This window comes from Dendrobium catenatum, unplaced genomic scaffold (genome assembly GCF_001605985.2).
Source record: "Dendrobium catenatum unplaced genomic scaffold, ASM160598v2 fragScaff_scaffold_998, whole genome shotgun sequence".
Taxonomy (NCBI): Eukaryota; Viridiplantae; Streptophyta; class Magnoliopsida; order Asparagales; family Orchidaceae; genus Dendrobium; species Dendrobium catenatum.
The window spans coordinates 2,101,016-2,120,404 of record NW_021319460.1 but is presented as its reverse complement, the minus strand read 5'-3'; the positions used below and the strand labels follow the sequence as shown (position 1 = coordinate 2,120,404).

The window sequence follows — 19,389 nt, the reverse complement described above, 5'->3', positions numbered from 1 at the left end:
CATGCATTTATTCTACAATTATCCAAACAAGTCCAAAGTATTCCTTTTACACCGCATTCCTTCTACACTGCATTCTTTTTTCAGGCAACCAAACAGCCTTGATAAATAAGCTAAGAACACTATCTGGAAGATAGAAGGCCTAATACTAGCATACAAATACAACAACAATAACAATAACATTGAGCTTTTATACCACTACGTGTAGTTGGCAACATAAATTATATTTTTCATTGAGTCCTATTAAGGGTCAAATTCTCATTTAAATCTAATAAAAAAAGTCATTTCTAATACTTTCTAACCAAATCTTTTTTGGTCTACCTCTACCTTTCTTAAGTGCTTTTATACCACTACGTGTAGTTGGCAACATGAATTATATTTTCCATTGAGTCCTATTAAGGGTCAAATTCTCATTTAAATCTAATAAAAAAAGTCATATCTAATGCTTTCTAACCAAATCTTTTTTGGTCTAGCTCTACCTTTCTTAACATATTTCGGATCTAATACATCTACTCTCCTAATCAAGTCATTGGAATGCTAACATTTTTTGTGACAAAACCATCTAATGTGACTCTCTCTAATCCCATTTGTCACTGGAGCTACTCCAACCTTTTCACGTATATACTCATTTTGCATTCTGTTTCTAAGTGTAAAGCAACTCATCCAACACAGCATCCACATCTCTACAATACTTAATTTAATTTTAAAGGGCAAAAATGAGGGCACTAAATGGGTTGTTCAAGCTCCTTTAAGCCCCTCATTTAGGCCCTACAAAGCTAAGCATCGACTTGGGCTAGCCTAGATTTATGATGGACGTTTAGTGGGGTGCACATTAAGGTTCATTTATATATAATATAATGTACTTCTCAAATAAAAATTAAAGTAGAACTTGTTTAAAATTTTAATCAAATCAAAATCAACTTGACCATATTTATGTCCACATGTCAAGTGAGAGTGGCAAACTAGAATATCATTTTGAATAACTTTTAAGCTTACAATGAGTAAATGAAAATTTCACTCGAACAAACTTTAAAACAACTAATTTTTACATAATATAAGAATAGACATTTTATTAACAAAATTTTGTTACGTTTATAAGAAGCTATAAGTTCAAACCATGTCCAAAATACTGTTTTTGGTCTAATTTCAAGACTCTTGGCAATGGCCAATGGGTGTCATTGCTGCTTTTAAAAGATAAATGAACTCATGGGCTAGCCCTTAACCTATTAAAGTAAGCTTTTTTAAGCCCATTACCATTTAGTTTTATTAACCCATAAGGGAATTTAGAGGGTTGGGCTCATCTGGTCTATCAAGCCCACATGATAGCCTAACCAAGATGTGAACTTTCTCTGGTAAAAATTTCAAGGATATTAGAAAAATCCGCTTCAAACTAGCTAAATTGGAGTTAAATAGAAAAGTAATGCAAAGCCCAAAAACACCAGGGCCATGCAAGTTGTTGAGTTTTGAACTTCATCAACAACTTGTTATAAAGATCAAAATTTTCATAAAGAATTCTCTCTTAGAGTAATAAGACGATATGTATATGTATATACATATGTATATGCAAATTGAAAGATCAATTTTATGAGAATTCATTGATAATACGAATGGTTTTTCTTTTTTCAAAAATTATACGAATTCCTAAAGACAAGTGCTTTGGAATGCCAATGCTGAAAGACAGAAGGGAAAATAAAAAGTCTTGCGCACAACCCTCAGAATATTCAATAATCTTGCCAAGATGCAGAGATGTGGGTGGAGAGTGAAAGAAACTAATGAATAAATATCATAACTAATCTTACCCTTTGATGCATCAGATGTGATACACCAAAAGGAAAAAAACCAAATATGCACATATATTCATTCACTCAAAAGTGCTTTATCAAACAAATCCTTAGTTGAACTCTAATGGCGTCAAATAATGTCAAGGCAAAGAACTTGTATGACCTAAATGCTTAAAACAGGGCAGATGCCTTCATCATAGGTAAGGAGAAAAGTTTCATTCTTATCAAGTCTTTTACCAAATGTTTCTTTAGTTCTGCTAAAACATCACAAAAGAACACAAGTAAATGAAACTGAATGCTGCAGAAGCCTTACACCAGTAAATAATTGCAAGCCCCCACAAACATGCGGCCATATGGATCAGTACCGAAAACCTCTGCTCCTCTGGCTCCCTTTCCTATCCTAGAAGAAGTGGGCCCAAGCTTGTTAATACTACATTCTGGACAAAACCACAGACCTTCAGGCAGAAATGCTTTATTCAGCCCAATGCATCTAGAATGATATGCTGAAGGACACCCATCACAGCAAATCAATGTCCCGTCCATTCCACAAAGGCAGCATTCATCACTGTTCTTATCCTGAGAATTATCTGATCCATCAGCACCAGGTTCTGAAGCCACAGAGTTAGCATGTTGATTTTCAGGCACAAGAGATTCCCCCAAAACAACCGAATTCCTCCAAACAGGGGGAAAGGGTTTTTGAAATAAACTTGTTCGTACATCTTCTGAAGTAAGACTTGCATCTAAACCTTCGTCATTATCTTCTTCCATGCCTACACGCATCGTGAGCTCTGTCCTAAGTTCCCCACTGTTTATGACATCATCACACAGTAATTGCAATACCTTGAGCTTTGAAGCCACAGTTAGGCAGTAATATTCTCCTTGAAGAACACTATAAATGAAATCTTTTAAATCCAATTCTGTCAAGTATCCCATAATATACAGATACTCAACTAAGAAAGCAGGCCAAGTCAACATATCAAGCAATGTCCAATCATATAATCTGTGAACAACATTTCAAATGCAAATTTCAAAGCCAATATTTTAAAAATAAACAAGCTGAATATATAAGCAGTCGGAGAAGAATGAAACATTGAAGATTGGCATCAGCAATTCTAACCTTAAGCATTTGGAGGCCAGGTTTGGGCCCTCTGAAGAAAGCATCTGGAGATGCCGACCTAAAGCTCGCATGAGGGATAAATGGATTGAATCCATCAGGGAGTTTTGAACAGTACAGTTGAGGGATGCCACGTAATCATCAAACCCAAACGGACTAAGAAATAACTGGAGACTGAACGACCTCAAAAAATTATAAGTGGAGAACAGATGTGAAACTGAGCCCTCGGGAACAGAAATGTTGCCAGAAGATGGAGGCAGTTCCAATGGCAAGACATGTGTTTCCACAGAAAAAGAACTCGGAGCAACAGCAGAACCCCGAGCATGGTCACAGGAATCACTGGATGAGTCGGCATCCCTAGATACATCTTCTGAGCTCACCTGGCCAATCGAAGCAGACACGTCAGGGATGCCCTTCCTGGATCGCGTGGTTCGTCTGTTCAACCCTCCTAAAGGAACTACCCGGTCTAGCCTCCTCTTCCTCTGAGTAAGCCTTCCTACTCCCTCATCCAACATTAAGATCCTGCTCACCAGCTCCCGTTCCAAATCCTCCTGATGTCCATCCTCGAATATAACCCGAAACAGTCTGCTCGTCTCATCATAGGAAACAACTTTTCCCAAAAGAACCCTCCCAACCCCCAAAGTATTTCTACCAACATAAGCACCAATCAAACCACCATCACCATCAGCACCACTGCCTCCGACGCCATCACCATCCCACCTTCCGCTTCCAGAAGCTTCCGTTCCCAGACACATCCTCTCTTCCATCTCCTCCTTCCTCCAATCGTCACCAAACCCGTTCGCCGGGGAACCGCCCATCTACGCCCAGATAGAATAAAAAGCACAATCAAAGCAATCGAAAGCCCTTTAATTTGCAGAAACCCTGAGATCCGATCACATTCACCGAAAGGGGAGACAAATTGATCTAAGATAAGGATAAGGCATATACCTAGCCAATGCTCCGATCCGAGCGAGATTGGACAAATGGGCAGCCTCGATTGCAGCTTCAGCCCTTCCTATATAACCTAGAAAAAAAGGCGAAGATATGAGAGAACGCGGCGAGGCCAGACGGCGAGGGGAGACAGGAAGTGAGATCGGCAGAAGAAAAAAAAAAGACGGAAAGAGCGCTGCGGCGGCTTTCGCTCGTTTCGGGTGGGAGAAATCAGACAGACCATTGAGCGGTCTAAGAGAGAACACGGCACGACTCGGGCGGTTCGGTAGTCGGTACTCTTATGGTTCGATGGAAAACCGGGTTTGGCTCGGGGTCCGACTCGTGGTGCAGCGGAGAGGCTCGAAAGCGGGGTTAATAGTCTGGGCGAGGAGTCTCGTTTTGGTCTATTATGCGGGGAAGGGCGGGGTGGCGGGTCACTTCCTAAGACAACATGACTCCGGACATGCCGCCAATTAGTATAAAATTCAAATATTTAAATTAAATAAAAAAGAGGGAGTCAATGAAATAACGGTAACATTTTTTTCCCCCAGCCTAGCTTCAACCAAGTCATTAGAATACATAAGATACATATAATTTCTCACAAGTGCTTGCCAAATTGGTTACACATGCATATTGGTTGTGCACCTTTTACCACCTAGATTTTATATAGAAATAGTAGTTGGTCTTTTTGTTGGTCTAGCAATGAGAGGGATGGAGTTTAATGAGTGAAGCAAAAGTTTCATGCATTAATCACTTTAATGTTTGAACTTTGAGATTAGGAATATAGGATAATTCGAACTTGCCCTACTAAAAAAGGGAAGATAAATATGTATGATTTATGGTTACTAATTAGACAAATTGATTTCATTTTATGTACTTATAGGAAAGACATTGGGAGAAGTTCTTTAAGATGACATGTTGCATATGTCTAAAATTTATTATGAAAGAAGAAATGTATGTTATCTTCACTAAGGGAATATATGTGTCCTACAAAAGTGTTGTGATCTCCTATAATGTTCATGTTATCAATGCAAAACAATCAGCATTTTATATGCATATCCATGTAAGTATCTTAAATAAGTAAGGAATTATGGCTTGTGTTGAGTTTTTTAATATATAGTAATAATGAATCAGTAATAGTTTGCTTTTAGTAAATAGAGTTATCACCCTTCCCTGTCAGCACAATAATTACTCATTATAACTCTCGATCAATAAATCACGAGAGTCAGTAGAAGATATTACCACAAATCACAAAATTAAAAGGAATGCCCGTCGGAATACCATCTAGCACATGTATAATTTAGTCTCAAGCCAACCTCAATAAATAACCTGCCTTTTTTTACATAATTAATATTATAAAAGTAATACGACCAACTATTACTATACACATTCACTCACAATACTTATATTAACAGTATCATTATATCAAAATGTCCAAAATTATTATTCCTTCTTAAATCGTACCAAATAAAATAATTATTATTTTAATTGATAAAAATATAAAATCAACCAATTAAAATGATCATAATAAGTAGTACATTATACCAAAACTTATGCAATAGATGTTCACTAAAATTAGAGGAAATACTATAAAAATTTATTTGGGAGAAATCACATAATAGAAATTGAAATCTTTGAAATAGAAGTAGATTAGAAGTCATGTATAATGATCAGAACAATTTTCATAAAATCAATGAAACGAACCAACAGCTAAAACCCTAGTTTTGTTTTTCCTCTCTCCTCCTTCCCTTATCCTTCTTCTATGTTTTCTTCTTGGGCAAGCTAAGTGAGTGAGTGGAATGAGACAAGTGGCTTTTGAATATATATATAACAACTCATTTTAGTGTATGGCGCTAAAGGAACCTAGTATCGCAGCACTACATGTGATTCTAGAAATATTGTATAAAAAAGAGATTTAGTGCTAAGGGACACTCTCTAGCACTTCTTAGTGCCACTGCGCCCAAAAATGTTGCACCACAATACTCACATAAAATTTTTTTGGGAACTTTTGGAAATTCATATTATTCAAATTTACGGTTGTTGCAACTTCTCTCCTAAGAATCCTCCCTCTTACACATAGCATGGTAGAAATACCAACACCTATAACATCCTAACTAGATCAATAGTCTCCCATACCAAGACTTTCTAAAATCTCTTTCACCAAAATGTTCTCATACATAACAACCCAAGAAATAAGGATATATATTGAAATGAATAGCCTTTGTACCCTTCTCTCACACAACCATCTCTTGAACACCCTTCCAAGAAATCTCTCATATTATTTCCATTCTCTCTCACGCTATTCCTAAGCTATTATAAGAAGCTCTCAAGAATTCTCTCCAAAAACCTATAAAAAACACTCTTTTTAAGCCCTTTAAAACTCTATATAATATGCTCAAAACTATTCTGACTTCTCATACTCTTTCTCTCTCTTTTGTGTTAGATATATATATCATAACTTAAAAATGAAACCCTAATAACTTGAATAATTTAATTTGATGGGTTGATCGTATAGTACGATTAGTTCATTTAGGCTAAATCACTTAAAAATGCTCTTTGTTTCATCGGTTTATATAATGTAGATTGTATAGTATAACAATAAAGTAGGAACGCATACTCATCTCCTCCTTTTGACATCATAAAAAAATGACCAGTTAGGTAGAAAAAACATAAACAACTAAAACTATGATAAACAAACACAAAAAATAGCATACAATACTCAAAATTTCAAAGGTTGGAAGTAACTATCGAGGAGTGAGAACTGCTCTTGGAATGAAGCATGGTCCTCATCATACGGGCAGTGCATCTACTCCCATCGTTGATTTGTCCGTTGAATATAACTCATCCAGTTTTAGCTCAAGGCAAACAAAGTGGTCCATCCATGTGTTTTGCATATACTAGTTTGTGTGATGAGGAGGGGTTGAGTTGGTTTTCCCCCTTTTTCTTCCCCCTTCTTTTCCTCTAGTAGGTGTTTGCCTATGCCTCTCACTAAAAAATGGTGGAGGAAGTGGTCTGTAAAGTAGGAGGATACATGGTATGGTTGTATAAAACACATGAGGTTGTTCTTTTTTTTGGTATATAAGTTGTGATGTATCCTAGGGGTATCAAAAATAAATTTTCGTATAGGGTCCAGGTACAACCCAAAGTTGACTCGCTCTTAATACACCCAACTCAAACCTAACTCTTTTATCTAAATGGGTTAAAATCTCAGACCCAAACCCGACCCCCCACTAGCCAAACTAGATAAGACCCAACCTACTAACCCAAAATGAAATCTATGAACTTTTCCTTCTTTAATGGTGATGGGTCATAGGAGCTCACTCATTATGATGGTAAGAATCTTTCTCCCATTCTGCATGCTTCTTTGTTGACCTCATTTTTGTATGAGGCCACTAGGACCAATCCAGATCTTAGATCAATCCAGACCTTAAGATCTATCTAGTCCTTAGATCTACCTCGACCCTAGATCAATCCAGATATTAGGATCTATCTAGACCCTAGGATTCTTTCAAACCAATCTAAACCTTAGTATCTATCTAGACCCTAGGATCCTTTTAGACTCTAAACCCTAGGACCTTCCCAGACCCTATGATCTTATTAGGCCCTGGGATCCCTCCAAACTTCAGACCCTAGGATCAATCTAGGTGCTAGGATTCTTCTAGACCCAGACCCTAGGACTTCTTAGACTTTAGAATCCCCCACCCTAGGATTTATACAGACCTCAAATTAATCCATCCTTCAAACCCTTCAATATCAAAATTATATTGACCTTCAATCAGCCAAGACTTAATCAACCTAATTTTATATGAAGCTCTTGCCCTATCCAATCACCTACAATCATCCATATGATTTTTAATGACATGGGTAACTTAATTTTGATTAATAAATCCAAAATCTAGCTCAACCCAAAAATATAGACCCTTTACCCAAGGTTAAAGGCTAAGGTCCTAATGGCTTTTTTGAGTGATTTTTGAATCACTTCAAACCCCATTAAAAAAACCTCTAATTCATGATCTAGCAATTTCATATTGATTAGATATGTCCCTAAGATCTACCCTCCAAATTTGAGCTCATTCTAAAACTTCTAACCCCATAAATTGGATTTAAATCTAAAGGTTGTAAAACCCTCAAATATTTAGGATCAATGCCGCTGGACCTGTCCTTTAATGGAACATGACCTTGGAGCTTTTCCCAAAGCCTCTATTTACTTCCATACCCTTTATTATATTATATTGAGCATTAAAATATATTTTGGTGGACTCACTTTGACCACCAGTTGATCAGGGATCAAAATGATCAAAAAGCCCCTTAAGATAATTTTGGAGTTCTCTATAGACTTCAATATGACTTTTCATATTAATGCTCAAAATCTTCTTCAATGTATCCTAATCACTATTATGAGTATAGTGGACTTAAGCCCAGACCCTGATTAAGCTTGATTCACCAAGTCAACCTATTTTGACCAAAATACCCCTTAGGGGTTTGAATGCCCATTTCAAACCAAATGATCTCCTAATTTCATGACACCACTTCCAACAAATTTCAAACATCAAATCAAACCTGTTTGACCCAAACCTAAGCCTTAGGTCAATCTGGTTGACCAAGTCAACCTAGGTTGACCAAATAGACCCTTAAGGGTCCAAATAGTCAATTTGACGAAATTGACCTCCCAGACCTTGGGATCACCCAACAAACTCAAAATATCATTTCAAACTTATTGAACCTAGACCTAGCTCCTAGGTCAACTTAAGTTGACCAATGATGCTTTAAAGGTCTAAATAGTCTTTTTGACCATTAAGACCTTTCTAACCCAAAAAACCATTAGTTCAAAACTTTGCTCGATCAGACAGCAGTGGCGGGATGCTAACTCGGTTAAGTAAAAATAGCGTGGGTCCAACTGCCAATCAATCATGTGGCAATGATTGCGCCGCCATGCAGTCATTATCAATGACTGGCTCCAGCTTGAAGAAGCTAATTAGAGGTTGTCATGTGGTATTTTGCCACCATCGGTGTCGCCAAAGCATATATTTTAAATAAAATTTAGTTTTTAAATAATTTTAACCAAATTTCTTCAAAAAATTATAAAAAAGTAAATATTAATTTAAAAATTAGGTATATTTTATCAAAATTTTAAGAAATTTAAATCTTTTTACTATAAAATTTATCTTAATTTTAAATATTATATATATATATATATATATATATATATATATATTTTACGCGGCATTCTTTTTTTTTTTTTCAACCAAATAACTCCTTAAATATTTTAAATAAGTTAGAGATTATTTTAAGATATTTTAATTTAAAATTAAATTTAAATTTAAGATATTTTTTAATACCTTTAAATAATTCTCATTATTTTACTTCTTAAATATTTAATTAATATTTACTTAAATTTTGTCTTAAATTATTTTAAAAAATTCGAAACTTGAATTTTAAAATATTTTAATATTTTTAAGGTATTTTCAAAAGTTTTTTTGGAATTATTTTAAAATTATCTTTTCTAATGTTAAAACTGATCTAATTTTTTAACATAAAAATTAATTTTAAAATTATATAGATTAAAATTTTAGAGCTTCGAGTGAGGGCTTTGAAATTTTAAACATAAATTGAATTTGATTGAATAGGATTTATGGGGAGTGATGATTAATCAATGAACAATTATTTTGTTAATTGTTCATTGATTAATCTTTTAATTAATTATATTTTATTTTCATTTGCATGCTTAGGCTGCACACACTTGCTCTTAGCATAGGCTCTCTTAGATATAGGATTTAATTATGCTTATATGTGTGCTTATCATGTATATCCAAGGGTTAGTGGAACATTAATTCGAGCCCATTTAACCTAGTGACACCTTAAGGACAAAAATCAAGGACATATTTAGAGAACTTAGATTAAAATTTATAATTAGGATACACTTCCTATTGTCATAAAACTTGAATCATTTAATCTTAGTGACATTCTCAACCCTAGTGAAATTTATCATTGATTTTAAAAGTCATTAAACCCATTAATTGATTTACTTAAGATTAAACCCTTAATTAAGCCCTAAAACTTTTAAAAATTCTAATAAATCCAAACAAAATAAAATAAAAATTTATAATACCTCAAACTGACTAGAATTCAATTTCCAACTTAAGAAAGTTAAAACCTCTTTGATTTGATATCATATTTTAGCTTAATTTAATTTTAATTAAAACTAATATTTAATTAATTAAAATAATTAAATTTTAAAAAATTTCCAAACACTTGAGAATCTCTTCTTAGGTCATTTCTGGCTTTTGAAGTTGATTTCAAGAAGTTGGGAGTTCATTTGTAGCAAAATCAATAAAAGCCTCTTAATTAAACTAATTAAATAATTCAAATAAATATTCAAACTTCTAAAATTCATAACTAATTTTAAAAAATTTTAAATTGAGGAAACTCAAAGGCATTGAAATACATTTGAGATCTAATATTTATCAAAAATATCAAACCACTAGAAATAGTTTAAATTTAAACATTCAACAATCTAATCAAGCTTAAGTAAAAAACTTTAAAATTTTATAACTAATTGTAGAAAAATTCAAATCCATCAAACTTATAGTCTATTTACTCATCTTAAGGTATAATATTTTATAAAAGTATCAATTTTTAAAAATCAAACTTAATTAAAAAGTTAACTTTTGATCCCTTAATTAAATGATTAAAATAATCCAAAAATTTAAAAAATTAATAATTAATTTAAAAATCTAGAAAATACTAATCTAACTATAAAATCAACAACTATTCAATCCTGATTAAAATTTAACAACTTTCAAACTTTAATCAATTAAATTCATTTAATTATACTGGTTACTACTATGTAACCTAGACCTACGAGGTTATTGATTTAGCCCTAAGAAAGATGAAATGAACTTCATGACCTCAAAGAGTAAAAAAGGTGGTAGCCATTTAACACTTTAAATTATATCTTAAAATTAATTTCAAATCATTAATATTTAAATTTAAATTTAAATTTCTCTTAAGCCTTTAAACCAACTAGAATATCAGATAACTCTATCTATTTACCCTATATAGGACATATCCAAACCACACAACTTATTCCACACACTTTAGATGGTTTGTTAGGACAACCAACTCTAGTCATAGGCTAGGACGGTGTTTACTTTGCTGCTGTGTGCTAAGTTTTTCGTAATTTTTACTGCTTGTTGGTTGCTAGTTTAGTTTCATTGATTATTTATTTAATTTTTGTAATTTGTGTATTGATTGATTATGTGTTAGATGTATCCTTAGGTTAGGGACTATTTATTTTCTAATTCAATCTTATGCAGGTGACTATGCTCATACAAGGCACTTAAAAGTTAAAGGGGGCTAAGCTTTAAAATTAATATATTTTGTGCATGTGCTAAGCATGCTATGATCTCATTTAAATTAAAAAAAAATATGGCCAAGTGTGAATGTGATCTGAGCATTTTATAATATTTAACTCTTGAGATTAATATAGATTTTAATATTAATTGCTTATGATAGCCCTGTGTGTTATTCGAGTCTATATTTTTAAATTTTTCAATGGTAATTTAATTCGAGCATTGAGTTGTAAATGTAAAAGTGATTTGAGATGAGATATTAAGCATCCAATTTGAAATCAAAAGAGGAAGGAATATCCCTTAAGGAAAAGTTCCTATCCATTTGGAGATCTAAATTTTGTTAACTTTCAAATATCCAAAGGGAAAAGATAACACCCCTTTCGTGGGGGAGTTCCTTTTCATTTGAATATACGAACCCGACGATCCAAGGAGCCCATAGAAGCACAAAGAAGTAATGAGTGAGAATCTCATTCTCAAAGTCACTTGAGTCATAGGAGTAGAATCTGATTTATTATTAGTGGTACTTGGCCACTTTACTTTTTTGTAGACACTGGTTATAATATTAAGTGGCATGTGTTATATGGACTTTGAATTTATTTCTTTAATTGAGTGATTGATGTGCTTCACCTACAATTAGGATTTGCTTATTTTTCTTAGTTTTTTAGTGATCTTGCTTGCCATATTTGATTTAGCCTGGAACCTGATCAGAGGCTCGTGAGGGATCATTAAAACATTTTCTACTTCAATTAAATTTAAAAATTTTTAATCTCACAAGAAATTCTAACGATTTTAAGAAGTAAGTTCGGGACCATTAGGAGTTTGCATAACATTTTATTTTCGCCTGCGAGTTTTAGTAGACCACTTGATCTATGAGGGTATAGATCTGTCAAAGATAATATATGTAATCTCTAGAATAAAATTAATTTTTAAGTCTTTTTTAGATATTGCTTCATTCAAATTTCAAGCATTTATTGAGTTAATTTGCATTTATTGCATTAGAAATAAATTTAAATAAGTCTAAAACTTAAATAAAATTTATTTTAAGTTTTATACCACTCAACATAAGTCAAGGGGACAAATTAGGACATACTCTAGATGTTAGCCCCAACTCCCTAAATTCAATCTAAATAATGTCCTTACCTATTCTTTTATAAAAGACTAGTTACATAGTTTTGAAGCGCCTAGGTGGTTTAGCTGACTCCCCAATTCTGGCTAGGGTAAGTCTAGATCCAATATTGCATTAGCTAGGTTGGGGTCATTAATTTTTAGTACCTAATTTAGATTTAGGTTCTAAAGCAAGCTCAGGCAATAAGATATTAACCTTCTAGGAATCTTATCCCAACCTTCTAATAAATTAGCAATTTAACTTGAACCTCTTTTAATTCAAATTCAAGCCAAACATATATGATAGATTGTGGTGTTTCTAAATTATTTTAGAATCTTAAATACCTCCTACTTTTCTTCTTTAACCTTTAGAAATTCTGATTTCCTGCAATATAATTAGCTATGAGGGCTAGCGCTCGTAGGAGATTTAGAAGCTCATATCAAATTTTTAAAAAAAATTAAAACTTTCAAAACTTTAATTAATTCACTTTGAAAAGATCAAAACTAATGATCATTATGGTCTGAAAGTTTGTGTTAGTCATCAGACCTCTTAGAACTGTCCCAAGGCTAACCAAGTGGGAAGGTGAATCAGTTATTTTAAAAAAACTTCTTGGTTATTTGAAAACTTTTCTAGAAAATGTAAATCATAGATCCTGAAATATGCAGATGTTTTTAATGAAACAAGTATCATAGGATTTTTCAACCACAAAACTTTAAAATTTGGAAAATAAAAATGCAAGAAAAATAAATCACAAAAGAAGAACACCAGATTTTATAGTAGTTCGGTCAAACTTGACCTACATCCACTCCATGGAGACTCCTCCATGTATTGTACTAAATAGTAGTGACTCTCTTTTAGCCCCCATAGCAAGGCGAAGAAGCCCTAACAAACTCTCTTTCACCAACCCGATGTCATAGAGAATCGATGCCTTTTACACTCTCCAAGTGATGGCAGAATACCATTACATTCTTTTTCACTCTCATGGTGAATGCAAAGTACCGTCACATCCTTTTTCACCCTCTTGGGGAAGGCAGAGCACCTTTACATCCTTTTTCATCCTCCTGGTAAAGGTAGAGTACCTTGATCCAATATTGAGAATCTTCTCTTAAGAGCCTCCAAAGAAGATTAGAAGAAACTTGAGCAAGACAAAGAAATCTTCACTTTGCGTAACCTTATGAATCCCTCACAATTTCCTTTCACTAGATATCTCACTCTTTACTCTCAAAAATATCTCCCAAACACACTCTCTATGGTCCCTCTCAAAAGAAATTCGCATCAAAAGATTGTATGATAATTTTTAGGACTCCTTATATAGAAGCTACATGAAAAACCATTCAAAAACTGAAAATTATAAGTCAGTTGGCTTAACTTCATACTGTATGATCATATATCGCACGGTACGATTAATTCAAAAATTAGGGCTTTGTCTAGTATGAACTAGGATAAATATAGTTTCGTACACTATCATTCGTCTATACAAATTTAGATCGTGATATACAAATAGTTCAAAAATAAATGTATTTGTATGGTACGACCATATATGATCTTAATTTCATACACTACTAGTCATCGTATGATCTAACATTATACAGTACAAATAATTCAAAATGAACTATTTCGTATGGTACGATCTAGGATGAAAGGAATTTCGTACTCTATTAGTTGTCTGTATGACTTGACATCGAACAGTACAAATAGTTCAAAATTTTTATGCGTTGATTTGATTAAGTGCATTCTGGAGAAAAAACTATCAAATCATATAGTACAATTAAATATCGTATAGTATGATCATGCTTAAAAGTTTTTACAACTCTCCCCTAGTGTGTGTACATAATCGCCCAATTATAATAACTCTTACTCAAACTCAAGAATTAAAAAAATAGAAAATGCAGACTCTATTACACGACATCCTATTCTACCCTTATCTTGAAGTCTTTAGTAGTCTGGAGTTGTTAATGAATTCCCTGAAATGTTAGTACACACAAAAATAATAAGAAATATCTAATTGATGTTAGAAGAAATAATAAAATCATCAGAATAATAATATTTTGATATAATCAAAAAATCACATTGTTGACCTTGATTTTGCCAATTCACTGGGCCCGATGGATTAGGTTGACTAGGTCAACCTTTGACCTGGTCAACCCAACCCTTAATGGGTCAATTTTTACCCATTAGGCCCATTAAGAGCCCAAGTTGATTTAAATCCAATTAAAACCTCTTCATGGCCCAATACCTCATCCCCATTGGCCCTCTTGGCTGATTTGACCAAGTCAATCGTTGACTTGGTCAAATCAAGCCTTAAATAGGTTTAAATAGCCTATTTAGAGCTAATTAAGGGCCTTTTAATTGGAATAAAAAGCCTCCAAACGTTTTGGAATTCAAAAACCACGGTTTGGGAGCCTTGATTTCCCTCTAAATAGCCTCCCAATTGGATCCTAGCCACTGATCATAAGATTAGGGGCCTTAAATAGCAAAATTTAGGTCTAGTAGAGGACTTTTTTGCTCTTGCTCCCGACCTAGACGCTCTCAGCCGAAAATTTTTGGTGTGAGAGCTCCCCTAGGTTCCCTCTCGACTCCCCACGTAGAACCCGACCGTCCAAAGCCGCCGCCGGCGAGATCTCCGGCCACCCGAGCCTATTCCCGTTCCAGGACAAATCCCGTCCGATCGAGGCCGTTTCGGAGCACGAGTTCAACAGGAAACTTGTTCGTGAGGATCCTACGAGTCCAACGAGACCAAGAACTCCCGAATCCACCGCGTGGATTAGGTAAAATCCTAAACCCTAGTTAGAACACATGAAGTTAATTAACATTTGATTAAGTGCGTTTTAGACCTAGTTTTTCATCCCCCATGAATGCTCTTCGTACATAGCACCTAGAGCTCAAATTTCATGTCATTTGGTCCAGTATCGAGGGAGAACGAGGCAAAAATAACCCATAGGGCTCTCGGTCGCACGTCTGCATGCCCTGGATGTGCCTAGACCGTCTTATCCACGATAGACGGTCCGGATCCTTCGTTCCACGGTGACCGCTGGACAGCGGGCTTGACCGCGCGGTCAAGGCAGCCGCCGGATCCGATCTGGACCGTCCATCCAGAACCGCGCGGATCCGACGGTGAGCGATGGCGGCTGACGTGGATAAGTGACCGCGGCCCGCGGTCACTGATTGCGGCATGATTGCCGCAATCATCGTTTGGCGGCGCAATCGCCGCCGCCAATGATTGGCCGCGGTCCCGGGATCCAATCCTGGGCCGCCACATGTCGCCGCCGTTTTAAATTTTTTTAAAATTATTTTTAAAATACATAAAACTTCAAAAATTCGCCAAAAATTCGTTTTTCGTCCGGATTTTGCGGTGCAATACCTCGTTTTGTTTGTATTTTCATTCTCTACCCTATAAAAATTGTTTATAAAAATAATACATATATTTTTAATTATTTAAGAAATAGTAAAATATAATATATATATATATATATATATATATATATATATATACTATATATATAATACTATATTAAAGTATTATTTTAATTATTATATTATTACATTATATTATTGTTTAATTAAATATTAAATCTATATTATTTTAACTTATTTATATTATTTTAACTTATTTATGTTGCTTATCATTTTTATTTTTATTATTATTTATTGTATTTATTTAAACATGAAAATTGTATTTTTAATAATTAAACATTATTTTAATTACGTTAATTAGTTAAAATTGCTTAAAATATTAATAGTAATTAAGATATTATTACTATATTTTAAATTATGGTTAGATTTCAGAAATTTTGAGCTTCATTTTTTTTTCAGATTTATTTAATTAGTATTTTGATTATTTATTATTTTGAATTATTTTTAAAAACCCTTTTATTATCTTTAAATTTCTAAAAAATCATAACTTCCTTGTTTTTGATCCGCGTTGTCGACGCACAACACCTTGTTTTTGATCGCATTTGAATTCTGTACACTGTAAAGTTGGTTTTGCTCAAAAAGTTTTGATCTGTCTGTAATTATTTTCAAAGACAGCCAATAGCACTATTTTAAAATTATTTGATTATTGTCTTTAAACTTTGAAATTGCGTAACTTTCTCGTTTTAAAGTCGGATTTTGATGCACAGTACCTTGTTTTGGTGTATTTGGAATTCTGTACAGTTTGAAATCACTTTTGGGTGAAAATTCTGTTTAGATTTCTGATATTTCCAAAACAGTGAAGTGACACATTTTTAAAGTATTCTTTTATTATGTTTAAACTTCGGAAAATCATATCTCGTCATTTTAAATCGGATTTTTACGATTAACCCCTCGATCTTTTCAGAAAAATGTGTATTTTTTATTTTGAAACCATTTCCAGCCCCTGATTTTATCTGTTTTGGCAGATTTCTGACATGGAGCAATATTTAATTATTTAATTATTATTTAATTAGCATAATGATTATTTTCAGGATACAAACTATTTTCAAATCGTTTTGAGGCGTCGATTAGTGGACCAGTGGTTCTCCCTTATATTTATGTAGATATCAATTGATCTATTTTTAATTATATTATTTCAAGAAACTCTTATATATTTAGGTATTTTTAATTACTTTGAAATTACCTATTTTATTAAATCCTTATTTTGGGAGATCCGCTATTTCATGAAATTTTAGACATGGATTCCAGATATGAAGAGCAATCATGGGGAAAGGATTAGTGGGTGATTGAGTTCCAATCATTCACTAATTCCTCCATTAGGTGTCTTTCCTTTTATTTTCGTAGATTGCATGTGTTAGGTCGCACCACGAGCACTTAAGTTTAGGCTCTCCTAGATCTAAGGGACATGGTGTGTTTATTTCATTTTTGTACTCCCATGCATTTATTACCTTGAGGGTTAGCTAAAACTTCTATTCAACCCAGATAACGATAGTGACACCTTAAGGACAAAAATTAAGGACTCGTCTAGCGAACTTAGAAATTTTCTAGGGACTAGGATAAATCCCAGAATGACATGAAAACTTCAACACTTAAACTTAGTAACATCTAAACCTCCCTGAATTTTCTAGAAATTTTTAGGAGTCTTTAGACCCCTTAGTTAACTAACCCTAATTAATGGTTAGTAAGGCCCGAAACTTCCGAAAATTACAATAAATACACCCTAGGTCATAAATTACCCATAATACCTCAAACTGACCAAAATATGATCCTTGACATTATATAAATATGGATCCCTAGTTTGACTTCAGGTTGACCCCTAATTTAACCTTAGGTGGAAATTACCATTTTGCCCCTAATAATTCATTAAAAATTATTAAAAATCCCAAATTTTCCCCAAACACTTGGGAACACCTTATAAGGTCATTTTCTGACCTTTGGGGGTGATTTCCAATCAGTTTGGAGCTCATTTGGACCTAAACTGTAAAATCAGCCCTTTCCTAGTTAAGTTTAGAAATTCCATAAATACCCGATCTTTAGAAATCCATAACTAATTGTAGAAAATTCCAATTTAGGTAAACTCACTTGCATTAGACTCCAATTAGGGCCTAGTATTTTATTAAAAATCTAGGATTCCAGAAACTAGCCTAGATTAGAAAGTCAACTTTTTGGTCAACCTTAGTCTATAGGATAGGGCCCGAAACTTAGAAAATTCATAACTTTGCCTAGAAAAACTTCCGATTCCAGCCTACTACCTGTCTAACTATCGTATTAAGGTCTAGTAGTTTCTAAGGTGTTAGGATCCCAAACTTATCCTTTTTCCCATAGTGACTTTTTGACCCTTAGTCTAGTTCCTAGGAGGACCAGGACTTTCCAAAATTGGCTAATGCCAATTTGAACTTCAAATATGAATATCCTAAGCTCTTAAAACTGATCAACAAATTGAAATAATTAAAATGGATCTAATTCACTAATATTTGAATTTCCATTAAAATATCCTTTTCGGACCCCCCAACAAACTTGAACTCTAGATAACTTTAACTAACTACCTTGCTTAGGACCTATCCGAACCACACCAGCCTTACACACACATAAAATTGTTTGCTAGGGCACCACTTCTTGATTAGGTTAGGCGCTGGGGTTGTTTTATTTTTCTGCTGTTGCCGGAGCTTTTCGTGGTTTTCATTGCATGCTGTTTGAAATTGCTGGTGTGTTTGCCTTACTTTTTCTGTACTCTGTGATGTATGAGCACTAGATCTACCCTAGGTTAGGAACGTCATATATAACTGTTCTTTCGTGTAGGTGGCCATGCTCAATGCTAATAAAAAGGGGGGAGCATTATCATGATTTCTAATAATATTTTATGCAGGTGCTTACTCAGCTTCCCCCCAAATAAAAATGAGGGCTAAAATAATAATTTATAACTGCAACAGATGGAGCTGCTTAGCCCTCATTAATTAAAGAGCATGGCTTGGCACAGGGGTCAATGGTGTTAGCATTTACATTTCATATTAAACTGCTTGGATTTTATTAGAGATAACCTTGCAGGTTCTTTAGATTTCTTTTCTGCTTTTCAAATGGATGTAAAATTTGTAATAATAGTTAAGAGTTGTTGAAATTGATATTTGAGTTGGGATATCTTTATCCCACTTGAATCCCAAAAGAAGAAGGCATCCTCAATAGGGGAGAGTCTTCTTCCATTTGGGAGATCAAGTGGGATGGCTTTAGATATCCAAAGAGAAAAGGCAATGCCCCCTACCTAGGGGAATTGTCTCTTGTTTGGATATTCAAGTCACGACGGATCCAAAGAGTCCAAGGAGGAGAAAATCCAAGGAGTCCAAAGAGGAGAGATCCAAAGGAGTCAAGGAGGAGAGTTCTAAGGAAGTCCAAGGAAAAGGAGACACCCAGAAGACTGAAGACCAATATCCCACTCAAAGTCATTTGCGTTCTGTCATAGGCTTAGAAATCTGAGTTATTGGCAGTGGTGCCCGCACTTTATTTTTATGTATTATCTCAGGTGTAATAAGGGCAATTCCTATGGCCATTTAGTGATTAATTTTGATTTATAATTGATGTGTTACCTGGTTTGCGCGCTAGAAATTGCCTGCTTTTCTAGGTTTTCTTTCTTGCATTGCCGAATTTTTGGTTTTCGCCTGGATTTTTGTTGCTCTCAAGGATTTTAAAACTTTTATCTCTCTT

The 19,389-nt window shown here is 34.1% G+C and overlaps 1 protein-coding gene across 3 annotated transcripts in view; it reads right to left on the bottom strand.

Moving 5' to 3' along the window:
- Positions 1-4,062, bottom strand: part of LOC110106650 (DDT domain-containing protein PTM) — a 30,454-nt gene extending 26,392 nt beyond the window's left edge. Inside the window, exons 1-3 of one of the 3 annotated variants that reach the window (XM_028697805.1) lie at positions 3,841-4,053; positions 2,896-3,710; positions 2,092-2,778 (exon numbers count right to left, since the gene is read on the bottom strand). In XM_028697805.1, coding sequence (XP_028553638.1) covers positions 2,092-2,778; positions 2,896-3,710 — 1,502 coding nt within the window. In that variant the 5' untranslated portion in view covers positions 3,841-4,053. Of the gene's footprint in view, positions 1-2,091; positions 2,779-2,895 lie in introns of all 3 variants that reach the window. The other 2 variants (XM_028697806.1, XM_020836603.2) reach the window with 2 other exon arrangements.
- Positions 4,063-19,389: the final 15,327 nt, after the last annotated feature.